General features: G+C 49.9%; 1 protein-coding gene and 1 long non-coding RNA gene across 3 annotated transcripts in view; one reads left to right on the top strand and one right to left on the bottom strand.

The window, feature by feature from the left end:
* Window positions 1-10,399, top strand: part of KCNQ4 (potassium voltage-gated channel subfamily Q member 4) — a 56,541-nt gene extending 46,142 nt beyond the window's left edge. For both annotated transcript variants that reach the window (XM_081493901.1, XM_081493900.1), the window contains 5 exons: window positions 270-490; window positions 2,562-2,661; window positions 4,843-4,974; window positions 7,493-7,622; window positions 8,201-10,399. In XM_081493901.1, coding sequence (XP_081350027.1) covers window positions 270-490; window positions 2,562-2,661; window positions 4,843-4,974; window positions 7,493-7,622; window positions 8,201-8,413 — 796 coding nt within the window. In that variant the 3' untranslated portion in view covers window positions 8,414-10,399. The remainder of the gene's footprint in view (window positions 1-269; window positions 491-2,561; window positions 2,662-4,842; window positions 4,975-7,492; window positions 7,623-8,200) is intronic.
* Window positions 10,400-10,523: 124 nt separating this feature from the next.
* LOC145507421 (uncharacterized) lies at window positions 10,524-24,198 on the bottom strand. Its single transcript, XR_014054842.1, has 2 exons — window positions 24,105-24,198; window positions 10,524-11,297 (listed from the first exon to the last, which is right to left on the bottom strand). It is a non-coding gene; the product is annotated as an uncharacterized LOC145507421 (long non-coding RNA).
* Between the last annotated feature and the right edge of the window lie 509 nt (window positions 24,199-24,707).

Below are 24,707 nucleotides of genomic sequence, written 5' to 3'. Positions count from 1 at the left end.
CTGTCTCCTGTCCACCCTTATCTGTCCGGGCAATGATGGTGGGAGGTGGGGGTGGGGAGTGGAGTTGTTCAGACTGATCCTGGATGGGCTTCTCATAGGACTCAGGGCCCCCCTTACCACACCCATGTCCCATCCTAGGAAGTCTCTGCTTGGAGAAGAGTCAGCCCCAGTAGCTGCCCCCCAAGTCCCAAGTCAGCTGTGTCCCCACTCACACCTACCCCCAGCTGCAGCTAACTTGACTCTCTCCCCCACCTGACCTGCCCTGCCAGCAGCCGAATGGGCATCAAAGACCGCATCCGCATGGGCAGCTCCCAGCGGCGGACGGGCCCCTCCAAGCAGCACCTGGCACCTCCCCTGATGCCCACTTCCCCGAGTAGCGAGCAGGTGGGTGAGGCCAGCAGTCCCACCAAGGTGCAGAAGAGCTGGAGCTTCAATGACCGCACCCGCTTCCGGGCCTCCCTGAGACTCAAACCCCGCACCTCGGCTGAGGGTGAGCCTCTGCGGGTCTGGGGCCAGGACCCGCTGAGGATGGCAGGGTGGGCCTGGATTCTGGGCTGGGGGTGGAAACACTTGGTTCTAGTCCCAGCTTTGCAGCAGATTGACCATCTTTGGACACCAGTCTTCTGCTCTGTAAAATGGGCATCATAATACTTGCTTTCCTGGGCTCCAGGCTGGTTGAGAATCAGAGGAGAATATAGAGGTGGCATCTGGTAGTGGTTAAGAGCATAGGCTTTGCTGGATAGGAGGGGAGTTTGGGGGAGAATGGATACAAGTATATATATGGCTGAGTTGTTCTGAACTATCGCAACATTGTTAACTGGCTATGTTAAGTTGCTTCAGTCACGTCTGACTCTTTGTGACCCTATGGACTGTAGCCAGCCAGGCTCCTCTGTCCATAGGATTCTCCAGGCAAGAATACTGGAGTGAGTTGCCATGCCCTCCTCTAGGGGATCTTCCCGACCCAGGGATTGAACCAGAGTCTCTTATGTCTCCTGCTCTGGCAGGTGGTTCTTTACCACTAGCACCACCTAGGAAAACTCCAATATTTAGAAAAAGAAAAAGAAAAAAGCACACAGGCTTTGGAGCCAGGCTGCCTGGGTTTGAATCCTGGCTTTGTCATTTATCTTGGGCGGGTAACCTAATCTCCTTGGGCTTCATTTTCCACATCTATAAAATGGGGACAGTGATCATATCTACTTCATAGGATAGTGGTGAGGATTATATGAGATTATCCACAGTAGGTGAACAGAAGAGTTCTGGAATATAGTAAGTGCTCATCAAAAGCCAGCTGCCTTACAAACATGCTCTGGGAGGCGCAGGAGGCCATCCGTGCTGAATAAATCCCTGACTGTGCACAGTCCCACTCTGGATTATCTTGTCTACTTCTCTTAGCAACAGTAGGGTTGTCTCTATCCCCATTTTACAGATGGGGAGACTGAGCTCTCTCAGCAAGGAAATGGCAGAGCTGATATCCTTAAGCAGGTCTATCCAACTCCATAGCCCATGCTCCCCACCCTGCCCTTGTTTGCTGGCCCAGCCTGTGGATATGAGGCTGTGAACCTGGTGGGGGTTGCATTTAGAGAGGTGGCTTTTTTGAGTTCCAGCTCTGTTCCTGACTTACACTGTGACCTGCATAAGCTACTGCCCTTTTCTGTGCCTCGGTGTCCTCTTCTGAAAAACAGAGGATTGGACCAAATTCCCTGGAAGACTTCTCCCAGCTTTGACATGTTTCAGGCCCCTGGGTGGTGGTGGGGGTGGGGGCATAGAAGTGGGTGGACAAGGATGGAGGTTAGAGACAGGAACTTCGGAGAGAGGGGACCCAGCCATGCTGCCTCTGTCTTTGCTGTATCAATCCCCCAACATGCTGCTGGCTGACCACTCTCACAGCCCTTTCCTGGAAAGTTACAGAACTCCACAAACCAGTCTTTGTGGGGTGCTGGGACGTGGGGGGTGCTGGGACCTAGGGCCTGGCTGGTGCCCAGGGCCTCCTCTTTCCTGCCAAGAAGCTGCCTGGCCCCGCCACCCTTTGGCCTCAGCCAGGACAGCATCACCTGTCTGTGCAGTGCCGGGCACCAGCCTTGGAGAAACCATTTCTCTCATCTTGGGAGGAGAATGACTTGCTTTAGAGGCTTCCTCCATAGCAGAGCTGGGGATGGGAGCCCACCCCTTGATTCCCTCTTGCCTGAAGGATAATGCTTATGTGTGATAATGTGCAGATGCCTCAAGCCCCATGTCAGTGTCCTTCATGGTGGGGCCAGTGGGACTTCCTCCAGGGCTGTCTGCAACTTGCCCCAGGCCAGACCAGATGTGCCCTAAAGTGGTTCCTCCTCACCGGCCACCAGGCAGATGTGTACACAGGGGAGATGGGCCTGCAGCAAACTGAGGTGTTCCCCCTAGGTAAGGCAGCCAGGAGGCAAGAACCTGGTTTGCTTGTGCCCAGGAAGGCTCTGGGCCCTTTCTGGGGCTCTGTCTTCCTTTCTGTACCCCTCAGAGTGGTGGTAGGGGTTGCAGCTGGTCCCTTCTGCCGCCACCACCTGGGCCCGCTGCTCCTGACTTTTCAGAGGGCCCCTCAGAGGAAGTGGCAGAGGAGAAGAGCTACCAGTGTGAACTCACTGTGGACGACGTCATGCCCGCTGTGAAGACGGTCATCCGCTCCGTCAGGTGAGACTGAAGCAGGAGGTGGGCCACCCACTGCTGCTCCCCATCTGGGGTCTGCCCTTGTGGCCAGGCCTGGCTTAGCTCCTGGCATACCAGCTGCTGCCTGCCTGGCACCCTCGATGATGCAGGCTGGCGGGGTCCCTGGAGAGTGGATGGGGTGGGGAGGTGGCATATGGCTCCCGGCTGGGTTGGTGCAGACTCATCATGTCTGGAGGGCTGGTCAGGTGGGGCGGTGGGCATGGCTGCCCACTACAGTCCCTCTACTCACACTACAGTCTTCTCCCTGCTTCTATCCCTTACCTCTCTCTCCCTGTATGTCAAGCTCTCTTCTCTTTATTTCTCTCTCCCTAGCTGTGTATCAGCATCTGCCTGGCTCTCCCTAGGTCTCTGTCTTACAGGCAGTTTCACCCCATCTCTGTATCTAAGTCTCATCCCCCTCTTGCCTCCATGACTCAAACTTACTGTCTTCCCTCAGGAGTCTTGACCTCAGCCTGTCTGTTTCCCCCAGGACTTCCTCTAGAGCCATACTGTTCAAACCACAGGTCAGAACAGTTTGAAATCAGCTTAGTGAAATCAATTTAGTGGTCAGTATTCAAAAAAGAAAAAAGAAAGTATCAGAGTGCATCCTTCATAGAAAGAATAAATGTTTATGAAACTTCTATTTCAGTTATGTGTGTGTGTGCATACTAGTTTCTGTAAACTATTTCTTATCATGGGTCTTGGTCAAAAAGTTTGAAGGCCCCTGTTCTACAGGCTTTACTGGCTGTCTCCCTTAACAGTTCAGTGGGGACCAGAGTCTCTGAGCTCTTTAGCCATGTAGTTATGGATCTGGCTCCCAAACTCCTTGGAATGGAGTTTCAGCCTAATCTCTGTGTGCATCCTGTAGCTATAGTTTCACCCCTAGGCCTTCCAGACTCACCCCTCTCTCTTCCCTGGCTGATTCACCTGTCTGCAAGCCTCTTTCCTTTGTGTTTCTTTTAAATCAGAGTCATCTGAACACCCCCTTTCCCAGAGAGTCTGAGGCCTCTCCACACCACTCTTTTATGCATCCTGTCTCTCCCCTCCAAGGGACCAGCTTCTGGAACACAGCACCCAAGCTTCCCCCTGGTCCAACTCAGCTCTCCTTGGCCCCTCACACCCAGCACACCCCAGTCCTGCTCCTCCACCCATGACCCCATGTCAGGCAGTGGCACCATCATCCACCCTGTGCCCCAAGCCATGGGGGTCCTGGACTCAGACTCAGAAGCCCTTCAGGCCCCTCTCCTGCACTGCTCACAGCTGTTCTGTATCTCCACCCCACTGCCCCCTGCCTACCCCCCCCCCCACCCCGGCTCAGGCTCATCCCCTGGCGTGTGTCTTCCTGCCCGGGACTCTGCCTCTCCAGGACATCCTCTACCCAAACAGGTGGACAGAGGGTGTTCATGCTAAAGCAGAGTAAACCACATGGCCCCTTCCCCCCCACCCCAGCTTCCCATTGCCCAATCTCTGCCAGGGATGCTAGGATCTTCAGAATAACCCCTCATCCTACCTCTCATTGAATAACCCCTTTCCTTCACATCCTGTTCTGGCTACTTTGGACTGACTCTCACTCACACACCTCCATGCCTGTTTGTGTCCCCAAAGCCTCCCTTCATGCCCCTCCTCTTGCCCTGGGACTGGAAGGTATCACTCTCAAGACGTCTCCTGACCTCCCCAGCCAAGCTCTCCCTTCTCATGGTCCCCAGTCCTCTTTCTCCACTCCTTGACATAGCCCTCATCACCCCGTAATTGTCTGTGTCCTCCTCGTCTCTCACTCCAGACCAGTGCTCCCGAGACCAGGGATTGTTTCTGATGCCCTTTGAGGTGTCCAGGGTCCAGCACAGGAGTGCTAACAGGCATATGCAAAAATGTCTTCCCCTAAGCTGCCCACAGCAGCAGTGTTCACAGGTGCCTCGCTTGTGTCCCACCCAGCAGAGAGAAACCAGGCCCAGTCCCGGCCCTCCCAGTGACCGCATATTAAAGAAGACCAAACAAACTCAGGGGGCTGGGGCAGGAGCCTGGTGGGGAGGGAAGGAGGCCCGAAACCCAGCTGTGGCTGTCTGCGGTGGCCCAGGCAGGAGGTGGCCTCGTGCCAGACAAAGTAGCAAAGGACAGGGAGGGGGCTGGAAAAGAATGCCTGTCCTCTGAGACTCCCTCCCCCCGCAGGATCCTGAAGTTCCTGGTAGCCAAAAGGAAATTCAAGGAGACGCTGCGACCCTACGACGTGAAGGACGTCATTGAACAGTACTCGGCAGGGCACCTGGACATGCTGGGCAGGATCAAGAGTCTGCAGGCTCGGTGGGTGCTCCGGTCGGGGGACGGCCGCGGCACCTCAAGAGTCTGCAGGCTCGGTGGGTGCTCCGGTCGGGGGACGGCCGCGGCACCAGCTCCCGCAGGAGGTCCGCTGGAGCCCCTCTGCGGGCGCCTGAACACAGCCCTAAGCGCTCCCTAGGGGCCGCGACGGGAGCTAGCGTTTCTTCCTTGCAGCGCGTTGCAGCAGGAGCCCACCACCCGCACCGTTTATTGAACCTGAAAGGGAAAGTGTTAGTCGCTCAGTCATGTCCTACTGTTTGCGACCCCATGGACTGTAGCCCGTCAGGCTCCTCTGTCCATGGCATTGCCCAGGCAAGAACGCTGGAGTGGGTTGCCATTTCTTTCCCCAGGGGATCTTCCCCACCTAGGGATTGAACCTGGGTCTCCTACGGTGCAGGCGGACTCTTCACCATCTGAGCCACCAGGAAAGCCTTACTGAACCTGAAGCGAACCCTATTGACCTGCTCGCTTCAAGGAAGTCTTTAGATGACTGCTTTCTAGTCCTAAAATAATAGGCTTAAAATAATCAGTGACCGCCCCCCTCCCCCACCCCAGCATCTCCTAATAGAATAGGTGAATTGTCCTCAGTGCTGCTCACCTCTTGCCTCTGGAATCCTCCAACACCTCTTCTCTCCGCCCAGCGTATAGGAAGATTCTCACACCAAGAACCCAATCACCTACACCTCGCCCTTTTCCTCTTGTGGCCTGCATTTTCACTGCCCATTCATTTGTTCTCTCAAGAAATAGTCACTGGGCATTTATTTGTTACTTGCCAGACAGTGAGGATATGGTGGAAAACAAATGGCCTCTGCTTTATGGAGCTCTCATTCCAGTGGCAGGAGAACAGATGATAGTAAGTGAAACCAGAACATGTCAGATGATGATAAAGGCTAAGAAGAAAAATAAGGTTAAGGTGTTAAGATTTGTGATTTTTAAATAGGCAAGAAGGTGACATTTGAGGAAAAAAATTGAAGGTGAGGCAAATAGCCCCATGATTGTGGTTTGTTTAAATAGTTTCCAGAGGGAACAGCAAATGCAAAGGTTTTGAGATGGGCAGGTGTCTGGGGGGATGTTTTAGGAACAGCAAGCAGCCCAGTGTGCCTGTCCTGGCATGAGGGAAGCAGGAGATGAGGTTAAAGACTAATAGCACTTAGACTATATAAAGCTCTGGGGGCCACTGCAAAGATGTTGGCGTTCATCCAGAGAAAGACGCAAGTGTTGGAGGACTTTGAACAAAGGACAGATGCGATCAGAGGTATATTTTAAAAGGATCATCCTAGGTGCTGTGTTGAGAATGGCCTATGGGGGCGAGGATGAAAACAGAGAAACCAGTGAGGGGGCTAATTCAGATGTCCCGGCAAGAGATGATGGCCATGTGGACCAGCAGCAATTAAGGTGAGGCAAATGGTCAGATTGTAGATATGTTCTGAAAGTAGAGCTGACAGCATTTTCAGATAGGGTGTAAGAGGAAAAAGAGAGAGAGAATCAAGGATAAAGCCAAAGTTTTTAGCTTGAGCAAGAGGAAAAAGTTGTTGTTTATTGACATGGGGAAAGTCAATGAGTGGAGCAAGTTTCGATCAGGAAAGTTGGGACATGCTGGGTTTGTGATGCCCATCAGACAGCTAAATGGAGTGTGGATCTGGCAGAGGAGTGTGGAGTTCGGAGGAGAGGTATGGGCTGGAGATATAGATTTGGTGTTAACCGTGTATAGAGGAATGGAAAATCTGGAACTGAAGACATCATTTAGTGAGTGAGAGTAAATAGAAGAAAAAAAAAAGAAGTCCCAGGAGTGAGCTCTGGGTCCTGCAATGTTTAAAGGTTGTGGACATAAAGGAGGAAGCAGCAAGGGAGACTGAGAAGGAGAGGTGAGTGAGGTAGGAGAACTGGGTGAAAGTGATGTTTGGGAATCCAAATGAAGAACCTGCAGAAAGAAGGGGTGATCAGATGCGCCAGGTGCTGCTAACGAACGGGTCAAGCATAGTGAGGGCTGAGAATCCAATTTAGCAATATGGAGGTCCTTTGGTGTCTTGACAACTGTAGTTTCGGTGAAATGGTGGGAAAGAAAGCCTGATTAGAGAGGTTTTAAAGAGGCAGGAAAGAGAAATTGAAGCTAGAGGGTAGGGATAACACTTTCAAGTATGTCGCTGTAAAGGGGAGCAGAAAGGTAAGGTGGAACCAACTTCAGGCTTGTCCCCCTTATAACTCACATCCCCACTTGTGTCTCTCCCTCTTCCCAGTCCACCATTTCCTACCTAGCTCCCATCAGGCAGCTGTTTTTCTTGTCATGCTTGTGGGTGGTGGCTTGGCTCCCCTGGTCAAAGCAGTGACCGGGCACCTCCATTAAACTTGATCTATCCATTAGGCAGAGCAAACTGGCCCCCTCTCTCAGATGGCCTGCTCCCACCCAGGCGAATGTCTCCCCTTTCAGAAGGCGAGCTCGAATTCTTGTAGGAAAGAGGAGTGGCCAGTGTCTGGGTCCTTTGACAGTTCCCTTTCCTTACAGGGTGGACCAGATTGTCGGCCGGGGCCCTGGGGACCGGAAAGCCCGGGAGAAGGGTGACAAAGGGCCCTCAGATACGGAGGCGGTGGATGAAATCAGTATAATGGGACGTGTGGTCAAGGTGGAGAAGCAGGTGAGTGTGGGATGGAGTTTCGCTGGTGTGGGGAAGCTAGCCGGCCACCCAGAAGCTCTGGAACGCCCCCGGGTTAGGCCCAAGGGGAGGGTCCGCTTCTCAGAGCTTTACCCCAGAGCACCCGAGCTGCAGGCGGGAGCCGGGCCCACGCATCCTCTGGGGGGTGGACCTGGCCCCACAGAAGGCCCGCCTCCCAGAAGGCCCGCCCGCTCCTGCAAAAGACCTCGATAAACCAACCCTCTCCGGCCAAGCCCCGCCCTAGGCTGCTAGCATCTCAGAGAAGCCAAAGTCCCACCTACTTCATTTAACCCTGCCTCACTTGTCTCTCTTGATCATCTGGACTATCCCAACCCGTCACAACTAAATTTCGTTGCTGGGGGGGGGTGGGTGGATGGGAATAAACCCCAGGTTCCCAGCTTCGTTCCGCCCTCCGGCCGAGCTTCGCCTTTCCTGTCGCACCTCCTCCCGGAGGAGCCTCGCCTCCCAGATGCGACCCTCCCCGGGCAAGCCCCGCCCCCGGCCGCGTCCCGCCCCCAAGCCCCGGCCAGGCCCCGCCTCCAGCCGCGCCCCGCCCCCAGGTGCAGTCCATCGAGCACAAGCTGGACCTGTTGCTGGGCTTCTACTCGCGCTGCCTGCGCTCTGGCCCCTCGGCCAGCCTGGGCACCGTACAAGTGCCGCTCTTCGACCCCGACATCACCTCCGACTACCACAGCCCTGTGGACCACGAGGACATCTCCGTCTCCGCACAGACGCTCAGCATCTCCCGCTCAGCCAGCACTAACATGGACTGAGGGTCTTCTCAGGGGCGGGACAGCACACGGCCAGCCCCTCGGCCTGGCGCTCGGACCCGCCCTCTGAGGCCTCCGGACTCCTCTCTTACTTGAACTCACTCCCTCGTGGGGAGAGAGGCCACATGCAGTATTGAGCTGCCTGGGTGGGCGAGATATCCGACGTGGGTGCCAGCGACCCGCCCCGCCTCAGGAGCGTGAGATGCCAGGCCGCATGGAGGGCAGCAGCGGCGGCTGCCCAGCGGCCTCTGGGCCCCCCCAGTGCCCTGCCCATTCCATCAAGGCCCGACAGGGCCTGCCTGGCAGGGGCACTGCCCCTGGAGTGGGAGCAGGGCGCTGGGGCCCTGAGCCCTGACCCAGCTTCCAGCTATGCAAGGCGAGGTCTTTGGCCCGCCCTTCGGACAGAGCAGGGAAGCCTTCCTGCCAAGACCCCACTCCACTTTGGGGTGGGCCCACGGTGCCCACACAGGTACCCACAAGCACAGGAGCCTGCCGCCAGGCAGGTGGGCACCATATATGCAAACTATGTTAAATATGCAACTTTGGGGACCCCCATGGGGTCCCTCTGCCCCTCCCGCCCTGGGAGATGGGCCCCCAGCTGTAGCTGGTCTCAGGCTGCTTGGCTATGACCCCCATCCCTGATCTTTGGCTTATCAACCTCTCTTCTCCCCTCCCAGCATGGGGCCTGTTTCTCCCTTGCCTCCCCAAGGGCAGTCCCTGGGCCTTTCTTCCCATTTGCAGGTGTCCACTCCCAGGGGCTCCCTCTTCCTGCCAATGTTCACTCCCCTCTGGCCCTAGACACCTCTGACAGCATAACTGTCTGTGTTCTGCCCCCAAATCTCCCAGACAGTGCTCCCACGGTCACACAAACATGTCCCTACAGTTTCCCCAGACACGCAGGTAGCCTCTCAACACTCACGCTGACAAACACGGTTACCTACACTTGGAGAATTCAGCACAGAGCCACTCGGCGTTTGCTGGGTCTCTGCAGCTGAGGCCAGTGGCCTGGTCTTGCAGGGTGATGTCCATTTCTACCAACCCCATCCAAGTAGGAGAGGGAGCTCTCACGTGACCCCAGGTCTCTCCAGGCCCCACCCCAGAGCTTTACCAGCTCCCCTTTCTCAAGAAGATTTACTCCTCACAGGTCCAGGAGCCCTAACTGCTGCCTCTGCCTGCCCCTAAGGGCCCTCCTTGGTATCCCCACAGCACGACTCAAGGCTAGGCCTCTTGGGATCTGGACAGCCCTGGAAAGCCCCCAGGCCCTTCCCCAGGGTGGTTGTCAGGCCCGCTTCTATCTAGGCTTGCGCTGCTCCTAGTCGCTGTAACTCCCAGAGAGAATAATAATACGTCAAGCAAGTACCATTCATCAGGCACCAGCTGCGCATATGGCGCTTACATGCACTGTTTTCCCCCTCCTTCCTTAGCCAGCCCTCTTCACTTGATTTGGCAGCCTCCTTACCGCATAAGCCCCCATCCACTTCAGGCCCCCAGCACCTCTTTGGTATCCCTACAGCTTTGTCCCTCTTCTGCAAAGCCAATGCAGGTAGCAGGAGGGTGATGGGGAGTGATCAATGGTGACCCTCTGTGGGGCACCAGGGAATAAGGGGCTCAGGCCCAGCTGCCTGCATCTCATGACCGGGGACCTGCATGCACCAGCGCCAGGGCTGGGGTTGGACCTTGCTCAGCCCCGTGGTGCCCAGCCCCTGCCCCCACATGCCCTCTGCATGTGACCATCATGCCCTGGATGGAGCCTGTCCTGGCTCACCTCACCCGCGCTACACTGTCCCCAGAGAGCCACACCTCTGCCCCCTGAGAGACAGAGCTGTGGAGAGGGGCAGGAGGCTGGGATCGTCCCATGACCAAGGGAGACTTGGGAAGAAGCCCTCCCTCCTTCCACGATCGAGGTTCTCCACCAACCCGGTTCTCGGATATGCAAGTACCTCACTTTGTTAACTTATTAACTTATTGATTTCATTAAAGTTTTCAGTAGGAGGTGGTTGGTCTTGGCTGTTCAGTGTCTGTGGAGTGGGGCACCTGGTCTGGGGCTGGGGGTGAGGAGATTTGGATTAGTCAGGACTCTTGGTTGTAAACAAAAGAAATGCAACCTGATATGTTTTAAGCAAAAATAAAAGAAAGAAAGTTTATTGGCCCAGAGAACTAAAAAGCCCAGGAAATAGATTTGGCTTCATGTGAAGCTAGATCTGGGTGCTTAAATGTGTCGGGGAGCTGTCTTCTGTTTCAGCCCTCCTCTTAGGCAGGCTGCCCTCTCAAGATGACCCCTGGTACTTCCAAATTAACTTTCTTTTGGTTCAGTGCCCCAGTGAAAAATGAGTACCACTTTCCTAATAGTTTGTATCAGTCAGGGTCCAGTCAGGAAAACAGAAATTACCCTAGATTTTTCTACACAGGGAATTTGCTATAGGGAATGGATTACACTGATCTAGGCAGACTGAAAGAACAAACAGAACCCCAGGATAACCTAAAGAGAGCCACTGCAGGAAGCAAATCCCACTCCTGAAGCTGCAGGAGTGCAGGGAAGAGGTTGAGGCTGGCAGAACCTATGGACTTGACTGGGGGAGCCCTATAATGCTAGAGCTCAGAGGTCTGGAGTGGGGGTGCTGTCTGGCTGGTGTTAGTACCTCCTAGGGGATACAGTGAAGCTTGTCTGGGAGTGCAGAAAAGTAGCTGAGGGCTGGGAGCAGCTGTGGCTACCAGGCTGTTGTAAATAAGGTTAGAAGGAAGAGAAGGCAAAGGAAGAAGGAAAATCTCCACTTCTGCATTCCTGTGTTTCCCCAGTGCACCTAGTTATCAAAGCTCGCTGACAAAGCTGATGCGGTTTGCAGAGTCCCAGCTCCGGTTTCACAGAGCAGAGTACAGAAGGCTGCATCTGGAACGAAAAGCAATAGCTTCATAACTGGCACCGTCCAACCCTTGGGACACTCGGTATCCCTACATGTCCATCCACACCTGTCTGAACCTCCATCTAGTGACACTTCCTGCATGCAAATGGAGATCCTAACTTACTCCCTGGAAATAAACACAAGAAATTCTACCATCCAATAGATATACCCAGCTCCAGGACTTAGTCATGGAATCCATATTTGGGTGATGTTAATTACTCTAATTCAGTCACAATTATGCCTGCAATTAAAGAGTATACTGTAAAGTTAGAATTTGCCTACAAACTTTAAATTAAATCCTAAGGGACAAGAAGGGAGGGGAGAAAAACACTAAATATCACACACACATACACACACACAGGCCCCTTGATGCAATAGAACCCCTTCTGGTAGCTGGTCACAGTGCCATAGCTGATACATAGATACGTTCAATCAAGTGTTTCTCTTTATCTATTATATATACTTCACTAATTGAGTAAATATATTCTTTCTTCCGCTATCCTTCTGTGTTCCCTTTGTCCTTGACCAGGATCTCAGCCAGCTAGAATTTGTTACATGGTGGAATGATCCCAAAGAATCATTCATAAAGGGTCTGAAGCTTCAGTGGTCCTGTACAGTTTTGGATGCCATAGCTTTTTGTTAACTTTTATGCAAGGGGACCGCTGAGAACTCCCTGGGTCCCAGACATAGTCTTCCTTGCCCTTGCTGTGTAGTGACACCCCAGTTTCCCGTTGGTAATGAGGACCAGTCAGGCAGCCAGCATGTTGACTCTCTTTGCCTGTTATTTGAGTGGCATGAGAAGCCCAATGTGGGCAGTTAGAAGTTCCAACTTCCAATTCAATGAAAACTATGTTGCTTCCCTTCCCTTGAGAACTGAGACCTCCAAACTAACAGAGGCCAATGCTGGGGGAACATGAAGCAAAAGTTGCATGAGTAGGTATAGTAGCCTGAATAATGCCCACCCAAAGATATCAGGTCCTAATCTCTGGAATTTGTAAAATGTTACCTTATAAGGGAAGAAGGATTTTTGCAGATATGATTAAGTTAATGATCTTGACATGGGGAGATTATCCTGGATTATCCAGGGGCCCTAAATCCAATTGCCAGTGTCCTTTTAAGAAAGAGGCAGATGGAGATCTCACACACACAGGAGACAGAAGTAGAGACCAGAGTAATGTGGCCTCAGTAGAGGAATGCCAGCGGTTAACAAAAGCTGGAAGAGTCAAGGAACGGATTCTTTCCCATAATCTTGGAGGAGTGCAGCCCTGCTTATACCTTGATTTAGGTTCAGTGAGGCTGATGTTGAACTTCTGGCCTTCAGAGCTGTGAGAGAGTAAGTTCTGTTGTATGAAGTCACCAAGTTTATAGTAATTTGTTATGGCAACTACAGGGCTTCCTGGTGGCTCAGATGGTAGAGAATCTGCCTGCAATGCAGGAGACTGGGGTTCGATCCCTGGGTTGGGAAGATCCCCTGGTGAAGGGAATGGCAACCCACTCCAGTATTCTTGACTGGAAAATTCCATGGACAGAGGAGCCTGGCGGGCTACAGTCCATGGAGTTGCAAAGAGTCAGACACAACTGAGCGACCAACACTTTCACTATGACAACTGCAGGAAATTAATACTGAGGGTTATTTTGTGTAATTGTGAGAGACACCACTCTCACCTTCCTTTGATTCCTGGAGCCAATGCTGGCTGTGTCAGTGAGGATGAGCCACTGCCCCCTCCATCAAGAAAGGATCCAGTAGAATTAACCTGGCACCAGGTGACTTGATGAATCCATGCAGAATGGTGATATTTTGGGTAGTCAGCACCTGTTCCTGCTGATGTTTGGTTGGACATACAGTGTGACATTAGCCAGACCAGCCTTGGTAAGGCAAGTCCATATCATTGAACCCATAAGCAGTCTTCATTCTTGCTGCCATGACTACCTAAGTTATACAAGGGTATGTTGAGCAAGCACTGGAGGGTCTCCAGAGTGAGAATGACTGACAACCATGGGATGTGCTGTCTTAGCCATAGATTATCTACAGCCTCCTTGCCATGGATGCTCTTTGGTAAGACTTTTCCTTGGTATAGAATTACATTCACACCCTCTACCCATTTCCGAAGGTCCATCTAAATATCCCTTCCTGAGTCTTCCTTGTCTGCAATCCACCAATTCTGTGCTTTCTGAGTCCCTGACCATCTAGCCAAACCTTGAGCCACTGTCTAGAAACCAGTGTATATCCACACTTCTTTTTTTTTAAATTGAAGTCTAGTTGATTTACAATGTTATATTAATTTCTGCTATATAGCAAATTGATTCATATACATATATTCTTTTCCATTATGGTTTATCTCAGAATATTGAATATAGTTCTCTGAGCTATACAATAGGACTTTGTTGTTTATCCACCCTGTACGTAAAATAGTTTTCATCTGCTAATTTCAAACTGCTAATCCATTACTGCCCCTTGCCCTCCTGCTTGGCAACCACGAGCCTGTTCTCTGTGTCTGTAAGTCTGTTTCTGTTTTATAGATAAATCTATTTGTGTCATATTTTAGATTCCACATCTAATTGAATGGTATTTGTCTTTCTCTTTCTGACTTCTTCACTTGGTATGGTAATCTCTAGATCCAACTGTGTAGCTGCAAATGGCATTATTTCATTCTTTTTATGGCTGAGTAATATTCCATTGCATATATATACCACATCTTCTTTATCCATTTATCTGTTGGTGGACATTTGGGTTGTCTTGGCTATTATTAATAGTGCTGTTATGAACATAGGGATGCATGCATCTTTTTGAATTATATCCATATGCCTGGATATATGCCCAGGAGTGGTATTGCTGGCAGATCCATACTTCTTGTCATCTCTCAAGATGTCTTTACATCTCCAGGTAAAGTGGGCAACCCAATGTCCTGAAAGGTGAGTAGAGTTTAACCAGGCATGGGAATGGGGATGGTGAATGTTCCAGCTAGAGAGCATAGCATGTGTAATGGCCCAGTGGCACCAAAAAGAGTGGTACATGAATAGGGGAGAAAGAGATCCCTGGTTGGGCCCAGAGAGAAAGGGAGAGAGTGGCACAAGATGGCACTTTAGGATGAGGCAGGAGTCAAGGTTTATAGGATTCACAAGTCATTTCAAAGAGATAGGACTTAACCATGAGGGCAGTGGGGAGTCAGTCAAAGATTCTGACCAGAGATCAAACCAGGATAGACTTGAATTTTAGACAGTTTTCTTCCCAGGATGGAAGATGAATCTGAGGGAGCAAGCCTGGCTGCAGGGAGACCAGTTAGGAGATTTCTGCAGTAAGCTGAGCAGGAGATGCTGGTAACCTGGACAAGTCCCATGGAATTTCACTAACTGAACAAATGTGTCTGAAGCACCTGCTGTATGTTAGACCCTGGCTCAGCACAATGCACAGGATAATCAGACACAGGAGACCCAGTTAGGGCCCTGAGGTCATCCAGCCCCTGGAGGAAACAGGTGTACAACTACCCAGTGCACACTCCACTCTTGTAAGTTTGCCTGGCTCAGCAAGGAGGGTTTGCAGGTGGCTACGGGAGTGCCCAAACTGTCATCAAATATGGCCTTGAGAACAGGTGGTTTTAGTTTGATGTGTCATTTATCTGGGCTCCCCAGGTGCCACTAGTGGTAAACAATTTGCCTACCAGTGCAGTAGACAAGAGACTCGGGTTCAATCCCTGGGTCAGGAAGATCCCCTAGAGGAAGCCATGGCAATCCACTCCAGTATTCTTGCCTGGAGAATCCCATGGAAAGAGGAGCCTGGTGAGCTACAGTCCATAGGGTCGCACAGAGTAAGACACAACTGAAGCAACTTAGCACACACGTCACTTATCTATTACTAGGTAACAACTCACCCTACACCTCAATAGCTCAAAACAGCAATTTTATTTTGTCTGATGCTGTGGATCAGCAATTTGAGTTGGTCTCAAATTCTAAGCAGTTCTGTTCATCTCACCTGGGATCGTTAATGCGGTTGCAATCATCTAGCCTCTTGATGGGGGGTGGTTGTTCTAAGATGACCTCATTCATGTGTCTGGGGTTCAGTACTGGCTATCTGTGCCCAGGCTGGCCCACAGGCAGGATGGCTTGTCTCTGCTCCAGGGGGCTCCTCATCCTCTGGGAGGTTAGCCTGAGCTTCTTCACATGACAGGAGGACAAAAGCAGAAATGAAACAGCCCGTGGAGACTCCAGCTCAGAAATTGTACTGAGCAGCCTGGGAGTGCCATGCTGCAAGGGCTCAGCTCACTGGGATCCGGGGTGCTTGGCATTTGTTACAGTTTTTTAAAATTATTTATTAATTAACTTTTGGCTGTGCTGGGTCTTTGCTGCTGCACACGGGCTTTCTCTAGTTGGGGCGAGCAGGGGCTACTCTCTAGTCGCAGGCTTCTCATTGCCATGGCTTTTGTCGTTGCAGAGCACAGGCTCTAGTGTCGGCTCAGTAGTTGTGGAGCTTGGGTTTAGTTGCTTGGCGGCCTGTGGGATCTTCCCTGACCAGGGATTAAAGCTGTGTCCCCTGCATTAGCAGATGGATTCTTAACCATTGGACCACCACTTGTGCTGATCATAGAAAATCATGCTACATAGTTCCCGATTTGGATAAACTATTTCCTGGACTTTGGACAGTTCCAGTTATTGAAAAATCTTCTTTATTTTCCCTCGAGAGGGGTATCTCTCTCCCTTTCACACCTCTTGTGTGCAAGAGGGTCCTGAAGGCTGCTACAAGCGGTTTGCTGGGGGCTCCCGTCACAAATGTTGCAGATGGCAATGTGGGGGCTTAAACAACAGAAATATATTTCCTCACAGTTCTGGAGGCTGAAAGTTTAAGATAAAGGTGTCAGAGGATTGGTTTCCTCCTGAGGCCTCTCTCCTTGGCTTGTAGATGGACATCTTCTTCCAGTGTCTTTACTTGTTCACCTCTCTGTGTATGTCTGTATCCTAATCTCTTCTCATAAGGACACAAGTCATATTGGACTAAGACTCACCCTAACAGTCTCATTTTAACTTAGTAACCTCTTGAGAAATCGAATTTTCAAATATAGTCACATTTTGAGGTACTGGGAGTTAGGACTTCAATCTATGGATTTGGAATGGGGGTCACAATCAGTTCCTAATACCTGGAGCGGGGATGTGACCTGCCAACCTGGCCCCCGAAATTTCTGCCGCAGGTGCACAGAGCTGAGGATCTATTCTGGAGCTTGCTCTATCCCAGCTGGACAGATCCAGACATATGTCCAGATATCATGGAACCCAGTGATTTGTAAACCTATTTTTTTAAAAGCCCCAGAACCCTTTTTTAAAGCCCCAGAACCCTTGCTACAATATAATCTATATGGGACCCCAACACATAAGATAAAATCAATGCAACTGAAAAATGATGACCTCTCAGATGTGGCCTCAGTTCTCACCCCCACCCCGCCACCCACACATACATTGAGTGTGTGGCCACCTTTTTGTTGCAGCCAAAATAAACCCGATCTTTCTCCAAGATGAGTTAACTGTTATAGCAGATTTATTATTTGTCCAAAAGGCTGCCTTCCTTCCTCACATCACCATGGCTACGTTTGGGTGGAGGATACCACCCTACCTGTCTTACAGTGGTTTTCCTACAAACAGATTCTGAGACTGGTGTTGTTCAGTGGCTAAGTTGTGTCCGACTCTTTGTGACCCCTTGGACTGCAGCATGCCAGGCTTCCCTGTCCTTCACTATCTCCCAGAGTTTGTTCACACTCATGTCCATTGAGTCCATGATGCCATCCAACCATCTCATCTTCTGTCGCCCCCTTCTCCTCCTGCCCTCAATCTTTCCCAGCATTAGGGTCTTTCCCAATGAGTTGGCTCTTCACATCAGGTGGCCAAAGTATTGGAGTGTCAGCATCAGTCTTTCCAGTGAATATTCAGAATTGATTTCCTTTAGGATTGACTGGCTGGTTTGATCTCCTTGCTGTCTAAGGGATTCTCAAGAGTCTTCTTCAGCGCCACAACTCAAGAGCATCAGTTCTTCAGTGCTTGGCCTTCCTTATGGTCCAGCTCTTACATCTGTACATGACTTGTGCCCATCTTTTCGTGAAATGTTCCCTTGGTAGCTCCAGTTTTCTTGAAGAGATCTCTAGTCTTTCCCATTCTATTGTTTTCCTCTATTTCTTTCCATTGTTCACTTAAGTAGGCTTTCTTACCTCTCCTTGCCATTCTCTGGAACTCTGCATTCAAACGGGCGTATCTTTCCCTTTCTCCGTTGCCTTTTGCTTCTTTTCTCAGCTATTTCTAAGGCCTCTCAGACAACCACTTTGCCTTCTTACATTTCTTTTTCTTTGGGATGGTTTTGGTCACCGCCTCCTGTACAATGGTGTCCATGTACATGACTTTGTCCATGTACATGACTACTGGAAAAATCATAGCTTCGACTAGGCAGACTATTGTTGGCAAAGAGATGCCTCTGCTTTTTATATGCTGTCTAGGTTTGTCATAGCTTTTCTTCCAAAGAGTAAGCGTTTTTTAATTTCGTGGCTGAAGTCGCCGTCTGGAGTGATTTTGGAGCCCAAGAAAATAAAATCTGTCACTGTTTCCACTTTTTTCCCATCTATTTGCATGAAGTGTTGGGACTGGATACCATGATCTTAGTTTTTTGGATGTTGAGTTTTAAGCCAGCTTTTTCACTCTCCTCTTTCACTTTCATCAGGAGGCTCTTTAGTTTCTCTTCATTTTCTGCCATAAGGGTGGTATCATCTGCAAGTCTGAGGTTGTTGATATTTCTCCTGGCAATCTTGTGATTCATCCAGCCCAGCATTTTTCATGATGTACTCTGCTAGACAACATATTAAAAAGCAGAGACATCGCTTTGCCGACAGAGGTCCATATAGTCAAAGCTATGGTTTTTCCAGCAGTCATGTACAGATGTGAGAGTTGGACCACAAAGAAGGCTGAGTGCTGAAGAATTGATGCTTTTAAACTGTGATGCTGGAGCAGACTCTTAAGAGTTCCTTGGACAGTAAGGAAATCAAACCAGTCAATCTTAAAGGGAATCAACTCCAAATATTCACTCGAAGGATTGATACTGAAACGTCAATATTTTGGTCACCTGATGTGAAGAGTAAACTCACTGGAAAAGACCCTGAGGCTGGGAAAGATTGAGGGCAGGAGGAGAAGGGGACGACAGAGGATGAGATGGTTGGATGGCATCACTGATTCAATGGACATGAGTTTGAGCAAGCTCCAGGAGATGGTGAAGGACAGGGAGGCCTGGCATGCTGCAGTCCATGGGGTTGCAAATAGTTGGACACGACTAAGCAACTGAACAACAACAACAATTCTGCATAGAAGTTAAATAAGCAGGGTGACAATATACAATCGTGACATACTCCTTTCCCAATTTTGAACCAGTCCATTGTTCCATGTCTGGTTCTAACTATTGCTTCTTGACCTGCATATAGGTTTCTCAGGAGACAGGTAAGGTAGTCTGGTATTCCTAGCTCTTTAAGAATTTTCCACAGTTTGTTGTGATCCACACAGTCAAAGGCTTTAGCATAGTCAAGGAAACAGAAATAGATTTTTTTTGGAACTCCTTACTTTTCCTAAGATCCAACAGATATTGGCAATTTTATCTTTGGTTCCTCTGCCTTTTCCAAGTTCAGCTTGTACATATGGAAGCTCTTGGTTCACATACTGTTGAAGCCTAGCTTGGAGGATTTTGAGTATTACCTTGCTAGCATGTGAAATAAGTGCAACTGTATAGCAGTTTGAACACTCTTTGGCATTGCCTTTCTTTGGGATTGGAATGAAAACTGACCTTTTTCAGTCCTGTGGCTGAGTTTTCCATATTTGCTGGCATATTGAGTGCAGCACTTTCACAGTATCATCTTTTAGGATTTGACATAGCTCAGCTGTCACCTCTGCTAGCTTTGTTCGTAGTAATGCTTCCTAAGGCCCACTTGACTTCACATTCCAGGATGTCTGGTTCCAGGATGACCACACTATCATGGTTATCCAGGTCATTAAGACTTTTTTGGATAGTTTTTCTGTGTATTCTTGCCATGTCTTCTTAAACTCTTCTGCTTCTATTAGGTCCTTACTGTGCCCATCTTTTCGTGAAATGTTCCCTTGGTAGCTCCAGTTTTCTTGAAGAGATCTCTAGTCTTTCCCATTCTATTGTTTTCCTCTATTTCTTTCCATTGTTCACTTAAGAAGGCTTTCTTACCTCTCCTTGCCATTCTCTGGAACTCTGCATTCAAACGGGTGTATCTTTCCCTTTCTCCGTTGCCTTTTGCTTCTTTTCTCAGCTATTTCTAAGGCCTCTCAGACAACCACTTTGCCTTCTTACATTTCTTTTTCTTTGGGATGGTTTTGGTCACCGCCTCCTGTACAATGGTGTGAACCTTTGTCCATGTTCTTCAGGCACTCTGTCTACCCGATCTAATCCCTTGAATCTATTTGTCACTTCCAGTGTATAATCATAAGGGATTCGATTTATATCATACCTGAATGGTATAGTGGTTTTCCCTACTTTCTTCAATTTAAGTCTGAATTTGGCAATAAGGAGGTCATGATCTGAGCCACAGTCAGCTCTGGTCTTGTTTTTGTTGACTGCATAGAGCTTCTCCATCTTTGGCTGCAAAGAATATAATCAATCTGATTTCAGTATTTACTATCTGGTGATGTCCATGTGTAGAGTCTTCTCTTGTGTTGTTGGAAGAGGGTGTTTGCTATGACCAGTGTGTTCTCTTGGCAAAACTCTGTTAGCCTTTGCCCTGCTTCATTTTGTACTCCAAAACCAAACTTGCCTGTTACTCCAGGTATCTCTCATTTCCTACTTTTGCATTCTAGTCCCCTATGATGAAAAGGACATCTTTTTTTTTTTTTTTGATGTTAGTTCTAGAAGGTCTTGTAGGTCTTCATAGAACCATTCAACTTCAGCTTCTTTGGCATTAGTGGTTGAGGCATAGACTTGGATTACTTTGATGTTGACTGGTTTGCCTTGGAAATGAACAGACATCATGCTTTCGTTTTTTGAGATTGCACCCAAATACTGCATTTTGGACTCTTTTGTTGACTATGAGGGCTACTCCATCTCTTCTAAGGGATTCTTGCCCACAGTAGTAGATATAATGGTCATCTGAGTTAAATTTGCCCATTCCTGTCCACTTTAGTTCACTGATTCCTAAAATGTTAATGCTCACTCTTGCCATCTCTTATTTGACCACATCCAATTTACCCTGATTCATGGACCTAATATTCCAGGTTGCTCTGCAGTATGGTTCTTTACAGCATCAGACTTTACTCTTACCACCAGACACATCCACAACGAAGCGCTGTCTCCCCTTTGGTCCAGCCTCTTTATTTTTTCTGGAGCTATTTCCCCGCTCTTCCCCAGTAGCATATTGGACACCTACCTGGTGGGACTCATCTTCCGGTGTCATATCTTTTGGCCTTTTCATACTGTTCATGAGACTGGTGTGCAGAAGGTTTATCAGGGAGTGTTCTTAGGAGATTCATCTGACGGAAGTCAGGAAGGCAGGACTAGGCACAGGGAGAAGCTGATGTGCAATGTGATCTCAGCAAGGCATCTTCAGATCTTCAGGTGCTTCGGAGCTCAGATAGCTCTTCAGATTGTGCCAAATCGAGGGAAGGAGGCTGGCTTTTGTTTCTATGCATCAGCCAGTCACTGGTCAAGAGCCCCTGGAAGGGGCGTGGGTTTAGATGAGACAGTTCCCATGGATTGACAGTTGTGAGCCAGCAGTGGAGACTCCCAACTGCTGGAGAAGGAGTGTATAGGCCTTTAAGAGGGGATCTGAGCTGCACAGCTTCCACTCTACTACCACACTGACCTTGGACTTGGCCATGGGATTTAATCTGGCCAGTGGAATATTGGGTGAAAGGACAGTGTATTTGTTCCAAGGTAAAGCCAAAAGAGGCATGGCAAGTCTGCCAGACCTCCTGGTGCTTCCTTCTTCCCGCATGAGAAGACTCAGATAGCTCTTGTTCCTTCTTCCTGGGTCCAGAATGCAGACTCCTGGAGCAGACCTGAGCCAGATTCAAAGCTAGAGTCCAGCCTGGCCCAAGTATCAGCTGAACTGCAGTTGATCTAACTAACACCCAGGAGTATGAAGTAATCTTTGATTCTATAGGCCCCTGAGAATTGGGGTTTGCTTGTTTCACAGCGTTATCACAGCAAGACCCGACTAATACAGCTAGTGGAGGTTTTCGTTATCCATCACAAAACAGAATGTTTTTTACACACTGCTCTAACATCTTTGGGCTTTCCTAGTGGCTCAGTCAATAGTCTGCCTGCAATACAGGAGAGGTGGGTTCGATCCCTGGGTGTGGCAGATCCCCTGGAGAAGGAAATGGCAACCCACTGCAGTATTCCTGCCTGGAGAATTCCATGGATAGAGGAACTTGGCAGGCTACAGTCCGTAGGATTGCAGAGTTGGACACTACTGAGCAACTAACACACACACACACTAATATCTTTGTTTATGTCCCAAATGGCTTCTCTGGGTGCCAGACACCTCCTCTCTTTCTCTTTTTTGTACACAGCCTATAAAGTGGATGGGACACATGGAGAATTTCCTGGAAGAAAGGGTGGAGACTGCTGGAGAACAGACACCATGGGTGGAGGGTCCTGAGGCCCGAAATGCAGGCTGCCCTGCCTGCTCAGAACTGGAGTGGGATCTGCACTTCCATCTGACCCTCACTCCCACTGGATTCCTCAGCTCCTCTCCTGGATCTCATGACCCTTTCTCTGCTGCCCCTTCCCTGGGTGTCACTTCAGCTCCTGGAGGGCAAGAAGCACACCTGCTCCTCTTCTACGGCCATCACCATCCCCCCCCCCCCCCCGCACAAGGCTGGACACGAGGTGATTAAGAAATGTTGGTTGTTGGGAAGGGAGGGAAGCAGGTCACCTGGAATCCATCGTCTTCCCCGTGGGAACGCTCCTAACCCCTGTTATGTGTCCCCGTGGCCACACTGCGTGTTCACCAAGACTTTGGCTTGCTGTTGCAGTGTCAGCCTGGAGCCGGGAGGGAGGCTGGACTTTTGGGACCAGTACACCCCACCACAGAGCCCAGTAGTTAGGGCCAGTGTATCTGGGAGAGAAAGAGAGAGAGGGCTGGCAAAGCTGAACAGCAACCCCAGGACTTGCCTTAGAGAGTGATGGGTTGTATTGTCTGCCCTTCGCTCCTTTATTCTACAACTGTTTGTTCATCTCTACCACATGCCAAACACTATTTGAGGTGCCAAGGTCAAAGAGGCTCTCCCAAACTCACAAAGCCCCTGCTCACATGGAGTAGACAGTAGATTACTGTCTGGACAGAAAATAAACAAAAAAGAAGATAATTTCAGAGAGTGATAAGAGCTATGAAGAAAATGAAAAGGAAATGGGGTAGTGACAACACTGAGGGGGAGCGATTGTTCAGGGGGCAGGCAGGGAAGCTCAAAGTGGAAACTAGAACCTTCAGAAAATAATCAGAGCTGCCAAGTTTCCCAGCCGCTAGGCTGGCCCAACAGACGCATCTTGCAGATGGGGAAACTGAGGCTCAGTAGATCAGGGCTGAGCCCACAACTGAGCCCAAGTCTCTTGACCTCCAGGCTTGTCCTTGGGTGGCCTTCCTCCTCTCAGGTCTTTAACCTGCTCTCATATCATCTCTGGGAAGAAGGAGCAGATGTGGGGTGCTCTCAGAACGGGAGGGTCAAACAGGGATCAGAGGAGAGAGACACCATCAGAAGTTCCAAGTGTAGGAAACACAGAACCACATTATCGTGGTTAAGAAAATTCCCAGAAGTCTGATTCTTCCCATGGTACAACTTCAGTGCTTTTAAAAAATATATTAGACATCAAATTCTTTCCCAAATTTTGGTTGTGGTGCCTCTGCTTTGCCTGTTTGAGGGGTGTGACCCTGGGAAAGTCATTTCCCCTCTCTATGAACCTTGGTACCCCAACTGCAAAATATGAACCCAGCTTTCCTGACTCCAAAACCACAGTCTTTGTAGAACCACACACACCATTGCCTACCCTCCCTGCACCCACCTACCCCCATCCTGGGCTCATCTAGTCTGGATTCCCTTCATCAGCTCCTCCTCCTGTTCCCCCTGGCCCACTCCTACCCTGGATCTGCCCACAAGACCTCCAGACACAACCATACTCCTTTAGCGATTCCCGGTGGCCCCAGAGGTATATTCAAGCTATTTATCATCCCTACCTTGCCAACCAGGAAGCAGGACTTCCTCAGGGTCACACAGCCAGTAAGCTAGAGCCAGGATTTGAACCCAAAGTTCCATTCAGTTTCCTCTGCTTAAGGCCCTCATCTAAGACGGTGACCCGCCCACCGGCGGCCCCCCGCCCCCGGCGCTCCCCCGCTCCCCGCGCCGCCCCGCCAAAGCTTCAGGGTTCAGGGAACTAACTTTTATTTCCCTGAAAATACATTGGTATGTGCCCCGTGTTGCTGGTTCAGGTGGTGTCACTTGGTGTGGTGCTGCCACCTCCTGGGCACATGGGGTACTACACCCCCATCTGGAGCTGGAACCGTTTGGGCCAAACCCAGACAGACTTCGGTCGCTTGAGAAAACACTGAGGTCAAAGAGATGACTTAAACAAGTCATGGACTTTGTGGACACTTCCTCCTCTTTCCCACCTCCTTCTGACCTCCTGCAGCCTGACCAGCTGCTCTGCTACCCTGAAGCTGCTCTGGCAAAGTCAGTTTTCACTTTCTGGTTAATAAATTGAACAGCCTCTTTTCAGCCTTCATTTCACCTGACTTCTTAGCAGCATTAGACACTGCCTACCACACCTGCTTCAGGAAGTGTCACCCTCGGCCTTCGGGGCATTTCTGCTTGTTCTCCTCCTGCCTGCCCAGCTGTTTCTTCTCAGTCTCCGTCCCTCCCGTCTCTTAAATGTCTGTGTTCTGTCCTTGGCCACTTTCTTCTATGACTCACCATCATCATCCCTATGGCAACCATGGATATGCTAGTAACTCAAGAACAAGTGTTTGTTCTCTGTCTAGACCTCACTACTGAGGGCTTGGCCCATTTACCTGGGCCTCCTCTGCTTGGATGTCAACCCAGGATGACCCCAATATGTCCATCCTGACCTTATCCCACTCTCCCCAGTCTGGTCCTCCTCCTGGGCACCCCCTCAGGGAAGACCCACCCTGTCCTCCATCCACACTCTCGAGAATCATCTCTGGCTCTTCTCTTTCCTGTAGCCTCCACTTCAACAGGCCATTATTGGGACTGCAGATTGTCCCTGATATCCATCCTCACCTTCTTCCTTAGTGGGAGAACCTCCAAATTCTATTTGGGCACATGGATTCCCCCCAAACAAAGATCATATTTCACATTGTAAAGTGATTATATTCTAATAAATAAAGAAAAATTTAAAAAAGACCACATTT

The sequence above is a fragment of the Giraffa tippelskirchi genome, chromosome 5 (assembly GCF_054371585.1).
Source record: "Giraffa tippelskirchi isolate mGirTip1 chromosome 5, T2T-mGirTip1v1.2.pri, whole genome shotgun sequence".
NCBI lineage: Eukaryota > Metazoa > Chordata > Mammalia > Artiodactyla > Giraffidae > Giraffa > Giraffa tippelskirchi.
This window is presented reverse-complemented; position numbering and strand designations above follow the sequence as displayed.